This window comes from Porcisia hertigi, chromosome 30, assembly GCF_017918235.1.
Source record: "Porcisia hertigi strain C119 chromosome 30, whole genome shotgun sequence".
NCBI lineage: Eukaryota > Euglenozoa > Kinetoplastea > Trypanosomatida > Trypanosomatidae > Porcisia > Porcisia hertigi.
In genome coordinates this window covers 605,933-616,092 of record NC_090589.1, presented here as the reverse complement: position 1 = coordinate 616,092, position 10,160 = coordinate 605,933, and the positions used below count along the sequence as shown (strand labels likewise).

General features: G+C 55.7%; 2 protein-coding genes across 2 annotated transcripts; both read right to left on the bottom strand.

Annotated features, from left to right (window-relative positions):
- Positions 1–1,379: 1,379 nt before the first annotated feature.
- On the bottom strand, positions 1,380–3,038 carry JKF63_02936 (uncharacterized protein; the record flags this gene model as incomplete). Its single annotated transcript, XM_067898960.1, has 1 exon — positions 1,380–3,038. One exon carries the CDS (start codon positions 3,036–3,038, stop codon positions 1,380–1,382), a length of 1,659 nt encoding a protein of 552 aa, XP_067755404.1.
- Positions 3,039–6,565: 3,527 nt separating this feature from the next.
- On the bottom strand, positions 6,566–10,160 carry JKF63_02935 (uncharacterized protein; the record flags this gene model as incomplete). The annotated part of the gene is made up of 2 exons (XM_067898959.1): positions 6,566–6,680; positions 7,018–10,160. 2 exons carry the CDS (start codon positions 10,158–10,160, stop codon positions 6,566–6,568), a joined length of 3,258 nt encoding a protein of 1,085 aa, XP_067755403.1.

The following is a 10,160-nucleotide window of genomic DNA, read 5'->3' as shown; positions in this document are numbered from 1 at the left end:
CCATCACACTGAGTTTCCCACGAAAAGAGTTGGGGGCCCGGGCTACTTTGGAGAAGCGATTATCATCGTAGACCCAGAAAAAAAAATGTGGTCGTTACTGGGGAGTGACTATTTCTCCTCATGACATCGTATCTGCAGGCCCCACAAAAGCGCAGCGATGCCTGATAACAACGCAGTCGAGAAAACACCTCGCCGCTGTCATACCGTCGTGGAAGCCCCCCTATCTTTTTTCTTCGGTCTTTGGTCATTGCAAACGCCAACGCACTCCACACGTCTCGGAATGGGGGGGGGGGGGGAGGGGTTGCAAGCTCGCGACACACGCCGCGCAGGGGTTCCCCCCACCCGTCGGAGCACATGCGGACTGCTCACCGCAACACGCCCACCTTCCCGAACTGATATCGCCGGTAACGGACCATGAGGACCGCGCGCACAGTGTCGACGCGCTGTGAGGCGTGGCGAGCATAGCGCATGACATCCAAAAAAAAGCATCCAGGGGTTCAGGGGGCGAGAGTGGGAGAGACGGGGGCAGGCCGCCAGAGGATGGGCGTCAAGAGACCCCAGTGCGTTCATGTGTGCGGAATACACTGTCGAGCCCTCACCCCGCCCTCTCGCCGACCACAGTGTGCGAAGAATCGCCACACCATTCTGTGCCACGCAGAGGCTGGGGGCGGATGTGGCAGAGCCATGTCATGTCGGCTGAGTGCGGGATCTGACGCGGGGGAGGGGAGAGGGCCTAAACCTGGGCACTGAACACCGTCGGCCCGGTGCCGATCGCACAACGGGTATGCGGGGCGATGGACGGAGGGAGGGCAAGACTGGCCCACCAAATGTGCGACCCCGATTGCACCATAGGCACGGATCATCCCGGATGACCAGGATGTAGCTGCAGCTCCCCTCAGAGGTGGGTGGGCTTTCGGCTGCGTGCATGCGTATGTGTGGACATGTTGTTGTCTTTCTCGGGGCAGGACGGCGCGTTACCAAAGAGGAATAGGAGGAGGAGGAGAAGGGTAGTCGAAAGTGAAGGGAGGGGGAGTGAGAAACAACAAAAAAGTAAAGTACAAAAATAATAATCATGCCCCCATGATTATCATCACCCCTCCGTCTATCCTCCCCCGCCCCCTCCCCCCTTTTCCATAAAAAAAAAACGGGCCCACTATTTGTTCGTGCCTGTGTTTTTCTCGTATTTGTCTGTTTGGCCGTTGTAAATCGCTCTTCAACCAACCAAAGACAACTTCAGGTGCCCACAGCGCAATACATAGACGAGAGCATTCCTTCAACAGGAGGGTGTAGACCTCGTTAGGGAGAGCAGCTTCGTAGGCCTCGCTTCTCGCAGAGAGGTGAGGACCCTCCCCCCCCCCACCCCGCCCCGTTCTACTACTTTACATAAAGTCATATACCTTTGCGTTGCCGTCATCCCCGGCTGCTACGAGCATCGATGGTGACGCGAAAATCTCGCGAACAGCTGCAGTATTGGCCTGCAACTCGTAGAGCAGATCTCCCGTCTCCATGTTATGCACAAGCAAACGACCGTTGCCGGCACCCGAGAGAAGCAACTTGTCCATCACTTCCATTGAATAAATGAAGTCGTTATGGTCGGTGAAGGTGTAGACTTCGGCGAAGTTCTGGCGAGCGTCTCGGACAGAGATGCGCTTGTCGGCGCCGCACGTCACAATTAGCGGAGCTGATACCGCCTCCGGAGAGGGAGCCAGAATAAAGGTGACCATCCCTCCTCGGTGTAAAACATCCTGGAAAACGGGCCGCGCAGAGCAAGACGCACGCGCATCCACTGCAGTGACCACGCCGCCCTGGTCGCCGAAAAGGGCGAGGTGCCCTACATCGGGGTGTACAAGGTGACCCAAAGAACCGATTTGGCCGCGCTTCGAGGAGGCAGTGAAGTGGCATTGTGCCGTCTCCACGTCCCACAACTTGACAGTCCCTTGCCGATCCCCCGACAAGACTTCCGTTGCTCGCCAACTAAAGTGCGTGACTGGACCCTTGTGACCTGAGAGACATCCAACCTGCCCCCCACCCGTGGCGCTGTCGAGCTCCCAAATACGAATCGTTCTATCGTAGCTCGCACTCATGGCAATGGGCCGCCCGTGACTCTCGCTCAGCTCAAGCTGGCTGATACTACTTGTGTGTCCCAGAAGATCCACACAACGGGCCTGACCGCCGCGGGCTACGTCACTCCACAGGCACAGCTTGCTGTCCATGCCGCCAGAGATCACACGGCGGTCTGACAGGAAGCGACACGCCGTCACCCACTCCGTGTGCCCACATGTCTTAGTGTAGAGCGTTTTCACCTCTCGCATTGTGCAGAGATCAAACACCTTCAGTCCGTGATCAGCCGACCCGACAACGCACAGCGGCGAAGAGGCGGAAACAGGTGCCGCCCCAAACGTACGAGCCGCGGGGGCCCGGCAAACAGACCGAGAGGCTGCCGCCGCAGGCACCAACGCGTCCATACAAAGTAGGTTGCTGTTGCTTGCATCAAAGGTACGACCAGTGACATCAACTGGTCCTTTGTACCACGATGTGGTTAAACGCAGCATGTCAGCAGAGAGCCCATGTCCAGGGTGAGCTTTATAGTAGAGACTATCCGGGGAAGCGGTGCGCACCGATGCTCTCGTGAGAGCGATGTTGCCTCCAGGTGCTCTGGAGGGCACTGAGCCGTAAAAATCGTCGGCCAAGGCATCCATTTCTGCCTGAATGGCGTTATGCGCAGCGGAGCGCCCTGCGCCAGCATCAGACATCCTCGCTGGCGAGCGGCGTTGCGCATCAATCAAAGTGGAAGGAGTGGGAGCGGGTCCTTGATGAAGAGGTCCTCTGCCGCGAACAACAGCAGCGGACGTTGAGGGAGAAGACGTTCTGAGCCGATCGCCGCTGCTTCGACGTCCCCCTGCCATACTGCCACGTATAGCGGCGGGGCAGCGGCCAGTGGAGCGAGTGCGAGAGGCAAAGGTGGGGCCCGTGGCGCTTGTACTGCCCCTGTTGCCCCCAGCGGTGGGCGTTACTCCATTTCCACGCCCCGAGTACATATCGAGGGAGGGGGAATGGGAGGGGAGGGGAGGGGAAGAGAAAGAAGAGAGAAGAAAACAGCCTCCCCGCTGCTCTGTTTGTATCTGTAGAGGTGGTGTTCGTGGGCGCAGTGGGTGCGAGATGAATGCATATCGGTGAAGGTTCACAAGTTGAGGGAAAAGTGGCAACAAACCTTAGTGGAGACAGCACAGAGACGCGGCTGCTTCGCCCATGTACAGGGGGGGGGGAAGAAGAAAATAAATTCGTGTCAGCTCCCATGCCCTATTCTCTCAATCCACCTATACCTTTGAAGTGCATGGTAGTCACCGCACGCCCCCTTCTAGACAGAAAAGGCCCTTCTAGTGTGCACCTGGGGTCACGCAGTACGTTCCCTCATTTATACGCGCTCACAAAAATACACCTATATATATATATATATATATATGCATTGGTGCAATATATAAATATATATATAAATATAAATATATAACGGGTTCTGTGCCTTCGTCTTGTTGTCAACATGTATAGGGTGTATTTCTCTCTGGGGCCCTCCTCCGATGTATTCTCACTATTATCTCAGCAAGCTAAGGATTTTTTTTTAATGAGGGGCGAAGACAACAGTATCGCAAGTATCCTGCTGTGCGCAGGGATTCCCCTGTCCATCCCCTTCGAACGGCTCTCTCTCTCTCTGACTGTATATATATATATATATATATATGCGGCAGCCATAAAGAGGCCAGTACGTCAAAGGTACCCGCAGCTACTGCCCTCGTGGAATGGCAGAACACCGAGGCCGCAGACAAACTCAACATTATGGGTCTCCTCGCAGATATGAATGTGGGGTAGCTCGCCTCTCATCCCCCCCCCTCCCTCCCTGTAGCCAACACACGCGAGTTGTTCTGCTCGAAACAAAAACGACGACCTGCTAACCGCGGAGATGTTTTTTTTCTTTCTACTGGAGTGGCCCAGAAATCAACACACGGAAAAAGGGGGACTCTCCAAAATAAGCGCAGAGGCGGCCTCCGGAGAGGGAGAAAGGAGAATAAGAGGGAAAGGAAGCGAGAAGAGCACACCTGCATGAATGTGCCCCCCAAAAAAAAAAATCTAACACGCTCACGGCTGCCTTGTGGGGCCTCCGGATTCGCTTGTTGGATTGCTCTGTCGCTGATCATTACACCCAATTACTGTAGCGAGGGATGCCGTGTGTACACCGCGTACAGTCCCTCCAACCCCCATCCATCCACCCAACAGAACACGAGATCACTACCTCGTGCCCCGTCGCCTGGTCGTATTTCTTCTTGGGCTGTTGTTTTGGGCTCATGAAAGACTGTTCAACGCTGAAGATAAAACTGTCGCCTGAGTTAGGCTGTGTCCCACACAAACAGACGGCTTCTACCTTTTTTTTACATCACATCACAAAAGAGCGAAGGGCCTTCCCGCACCCCCCTCCCAAAAAAAAAAACTCCACACCCCACTGTCTAGTGCGAAGCAGCGGTAGACACGCCTTTCAGCATGGCTGAGACTGCATCGTTCTGACACGGCCCTCTACCTCAAACCCGGCCCACCCAACGCCTCACCACCCGCCCCACCGGTTGCCTTTGATAGCCGCATCCATCATGCAAGTCAACACGTGGTGCGTCCCCTGAGGATGGCACAGGCATCCCCAGAGGGTAGGGAAGTGAAGTCCGAGTGGGACACTTTGGGGCCACGTGGACACATGACCTACAACATGGAAACGTATAAATAGACTCTCTCTCGAGGATCGCTCTCATGCACCACCAACCTGAGGCCAAACCCAGAGACATCAGTTGCCCTACATCGCTCCGATTTACTTGCGTCGTAGGTACTCCCCCCCCCCACGCCCCCTCTAGCCCCGTCACCACCACAAATAGTTTCAGAACTGTTAGCGGGAACTGGGTGCAAAGGAAAACACGGTGAGTATGTGTGTATGTGTGTGTGTGCGGGGGAGGTGGAAAGCTCATCTGCATCTGCATCTGTGTGTGCGCTGTGTGTGTGTATGTGTGTTTGGGTATGTATGTGTCTTGTCACCGTGAAACTTGCACACACACACACACACACACACACACACAAAACAAAACAAAAACAAAAACAGCACGACAAAAAAAAAGTAAAAAGGGAAAACTGAATTCGAGAAAGTACTCCTAAAAAAAAAGTGTGTGCGTGCATATCTATATATATATTTGTGTCCGTGCGCGCGGAGAGGGACGAGAGAGGGAGGTGCATCTACAAAATCAATATTGAAAAAAAAAGATCTAGGTGGGAGAACAACTCAAGAACAACAACAAGACACATACACACACGTATATACGTGTGTGTGTGTGTGTGTACCTACGTACGTATAGTTCGGCGCAGAAGACGTCGGCAACTCAAGACAATCACAACAACAAACCTTCACGGAAAAACGAAAACGGACCCGGGGGAAGAAAACAAGAAAGACGACAAAAAATTCCCCGTTTTTTTCTCGAAAATAACAACAACAAAAGGAGACACGAGAAATGGAAAGAGAACGAATGGAGAGGGGAGGAAGGGGGTGGGGCGACTATGCACCTCATCCCATCCCCCCCCCCCACAATCCCCACGTTGCTTTCTTCACTACGCGCAAAGCTGATCCGATACTGTGCGGGGGGGGGGGGACAAAATCATTGAGGATCTAGAAATAAATAAATCATATATATATATATACATATATAGGTATATGTATATATGTATACATATGTAGCGAAGAGAACACGATAGGATAGTGACGGTGGACATCGAGGCGATCGAAGGCCGTACCCCAAGGCAACCTCACCCAGAACAACCACAGAGCAAGGTCTAAATATTCAGAGAACCAAGGGCCATATTGGGGGGGGGGGGTGGAGGGGCGAGAGCAAGATGAGAGAAAAGGCTATTAGACCCGGACCTGTTTGTCTGCGACTACAAGCCCTCCACTGTTTATGTTGAAAACGAAATCACGGGTTCCCGTTGCTCCTCCTACCCCCTGCACGGGGAAATGGTAAGGTGCCCGCACACTGGAACAAAAGTGACCGGGCGTGCGCCGCATCGTCTCTGCCCCCAAGACGATGAGCTGCGTTTATGCGCAAACACAAACACACATTCCTCTCACGAAACTCTTTTGCTTTTGGCCCTCCACATTTTGATTCATCCCACCCCATACTTGGATATCAATTCTCTCAAAAAAAAAACATCTATGAATATATGTATATGTATATATATATATATAAACGCATGGGCGCACGCATCTTCAGCAACCGCGCAACGGCTATGTTTACGTGTATACCGCGTGTTGAAGAGGGGGACTGTGATGAAGACACTCTGCTGGTGCCATTAGACGGGGACACACAGCTGCTTCCCCCCCCCCGCTTCTTTTTGTCCACACACTGCAACAATTCGCTGACTCGGGGGAGCTGTGAAGAAATCCCCAGCATCAACTAAAGTTCTACACATGACGTTGTACACTCAAGGAGGGGGGGGGGTGAAGGGGGAGGGGGAGGGGCGCCCTTTTACAATCATCCCATTCTTGTAATTACTCGCGCAGAAACGCGTCACGACTTCCTCTACCTCTGCCCCTCCTCCCTGTGTGTGTGTTTTTTTTTTTTTGCTTTCTGCGTGTGTGTGTGTGCGTGTGTGTGAGTGTGCATCTATAGTTAATGGACAGACTAGTCCAACGGGAGCTTCTCCGCAGAATGACGGGTTTCTGTTCTCCTCTCTGCTGCGTGGCATCCGGGGTGGGGGTGGGGTGGGGTGGGGGGGGTCCACGCCTAGTGGAGAATGGTGATGGGGATAGAGGATGCCCGCATAAAGACACACCGAATAGTTCCGCTACGGGCAAAAAAAAAAAAGAAGGAAAAGGTGCCGCCGCCTCAGGGGGATCCGCATGCCTCCCCCTCCCCCTCCCTCCCTCCCTCCCTCCTCCTCCCCCCCCCTCGCCATTCTGTGTGGGTGTGGCGTATGCTTTTTTTTTTTTGCTAGCTCTGCTTGAGAAACACGCGGCAGTTCAAGTGGAGCTGGAGCTCACGCACCAGGCGCGAGATACTTGGGTGGCGGTGGGGTGTGAACGAAGACTGTGACACGTCTTTGCCGTCGAGGGTGAGGACGCGGTAAAAAACAACGCACACATTTCCATCAAAAGTGAAGTAGATGGACTCAAGCTTGAGGGGCAGCCCGGAGAACTTGAGGTGGCGCTCACACTCAATGTACGCAGTGGTTTGCTGAAGTAACACGCGCTCGTGTTGCCGGCGGTCTTCGTCGTGCATGGAAAAATCGACCACTCGAAGGAGAATCCCATTCACAGAGCCGATATGTGAGACGTAGTGTGAGGAAGTGCGGGTGATTAGTTGCACGCATACCCCCGAATCCTCATAAGAAACGCCTTCGTGTGGGCTACCCTCGGCATACACGTGCGCCAGGTATGTCTTGCCCACCTCAACGTTTGTCAGCAGCGCCCTCGACGCCAACAAAGAATGTGCAGTGGCGGTGGTAGAGAGCTTGGAGCGGGTACGATGGCGTGTGATAGTGCTCCTCGCTTGCGCCAGTGCGGCTGCAGACAGATTCGCCAAAAAGCACATCCTCTGCCCCTTGGAGAACTGTAGAACCGCCACCACATCTGCTTCACTGCTCTGCTGCACACCCTCTCCATCCACGACAGGCCTCAACGCCGCGACGGCACCGCCGCCACCGTAGCGCAGCAACGCAGTCATGGCAGGGGGAACTCGGCGAGCAGATGGACCCGCGACAGCGACTCGCGCCGCCTCCGACTCCAACACGGAGGCGTAGGAGGGTGAAGGTTTGGCTTCAAAGCGATGCGTCGCTGCCGAAGCGTTACGAGCAGGGGGAGGTACCGGCACTTCTGCCTCTTCAAGAGCTGCGGACAGGGTGCGCGTGACGGTGACTGAACTCGGATTTGGTACGCGCCGCATCGACGGCCTTTCGACGTGATTCAACGCTGCAGACTGAGGCAGAGCCCGTCCGGTTTGGCCACCACGAGACGACGACGCCGCGGCTGCCTTGCCGGTCACCGGCGCGGGTACTGACACCGGTGGCTCGTTGCCGATGGAAAGCAAGTGCAACTTGTCTACGGGGACGCGCCGGCCACCAACGGCGATGAGTGACCCAGCAGCGGCCTTGACTTGAGAAATGTGATGGCGACTTCGCCGCGTTGAAGGGAGTCTCTGCGGAGCGACAGGGTCCGTCGACGCCGAGGAAAAATCAGAATGGGCGTCGACCCTGGGGTGCGGCGACACCGAGTGGCGCACAGCGATTGGGTAAGAGGGTGATGGTGGTGGTGGTGGTGGTGGCATAGACTGTTGCTGCGCAGCGGTAGCATCATTGCACTCGGAGAAAGTACGCGATCTCAGCTCCACGCTTTCCATCGTGCTGCACGTACTCTGGGGACGTGTTGCAGAGTTGTGGTCGAGGTTCTGAGGACGCTGCTGTTGGACGGCCGCTGCAAGCATCGTGAGCATGTCAAGTTGACTGCAGCTCTCATTACAGCAGCGCAGCCCAAAACCGCTGCACGCGTCGCTCGAATACGAAGAAGGGGGAGACTCTCCAGGAACCCCGCCAGCACCAAAACCAGCGCTCAATTTGTCGGTGAACTCACCACCAGCATCGTCGTGATGCGTTACTCCGGAGCGGTTCCCACTGTTGCCCGATGCCGCTCCGGGTGTGGTAGAAAAGTACACCATGGGATCTCGGCGCACCCCCCCAAACGGGACTCTGCGCAATGTGCGGTCGCTCTGTGGGGTAGATGACGCATCCTCCTCATCATTTTCTGCGAAGGCGCCCTGCGGTGCCGTCAGCCGCTCCGGCGTGCAACCCGGCATCGAAGCTCCCATCATGGCGTGTGGCCAAACCGGTAATCCGGCTCGCCCCGCTAGGTCGGTCGTGGGGGATGGAAAAAGCGGCTCAAGCGTGACGGGTGCGTCAAGTGAAGCTGTCCGTGTAGCGGCTGTCTGTGGCGGCGGTGGCGGTCGAGGGCATCCGTGTGGTGTGCCTACGCTTGCATCGGAGTTTTTGGCAGGGGTGAAGCCGTCCAGGCAATTACGGAGCATCTCCTCCACAGCCACCTGGAGGTCGTACGTGCGATAAGGTGTCAACTGCGATGCGCCGTACCCGGCACCCGCTGGAGCTTCCCCCGTCATGGACTCCGAACCAGACTCGAAAGAGTTGTTGAAAAAGAGCGGTATATCCTCCATGCGAGTTGGCGTGTCCAGGGAAGCGCGGGTGCCCAATGCTGCCGCCGTCACCGCCGCTGTGACGGCTGAGAGACGATCTCCGTTGGGTGTGCACAGTAGCGCGGATTGCGATCGCAGTTGGGTGTTGCTCACATTGTCTCCCTGGACACCCGTCATCCGAGCGCTGGGGGTGGTACCCGCGTTACTTGAAGGCTCGTGTGGGGGTGAAATAAGTGAGGCTGCCTTTGCCACGCGAAAGAGACGCTGGCGGGTTTGATTGGGCGTCGCTGCGACAGTGAAGGCATCGGTACTCCGCGGGGCATTCAAAGCACACTGGCGCTGTTGTATCAATTTGCATGCCGTGCTGCCGTTTCCATATGCCGAGGGGTGAGCACTGTTGTGTCCGGGTGTGCGCAACACGCTAAGGCTGCTGTCGTCACCGTTACTCTCTGTGGTCACACCGCAGCCACCCGATGCCCACCCCCTCGGTGTCATCATAGGGCTGAGCGCGCTTTGCGCTGCAGCGGCCCCCGTTCCGTGGTCGCTCCTCGACAATGTGCCGACTGGCTCAGCGAGGTATGACGCACCAAAGCCCGGTTCATTCGCCACAGAGTCGACAGTGCAGGAGATAGATTCACTACCTGCACGGGTCTGGTCCCTTTGCACAGGTGTACCGCATAAGCCAGTATCTCGCAGCTGTGATCCTCTACCCCGGCTGCGCACATGTGTACTGCACACATGGCTGTCGCCATTACCGCCGTCTCTCCTATAATCATCTAAAAAAGCAGCACCGCTGCTGCTGCCGCTGCCAAGGTATGCAGGGGGGATATTTTCCTTGTTCGCATTAAGGTAGCTGTTCGTGACATCACGGAATGCAGTCTGTATGGTCGCTGCCGTCGACCTCCCACCACTGCGTGACGTTGCACCCGCACGAGTCGGAGGCAT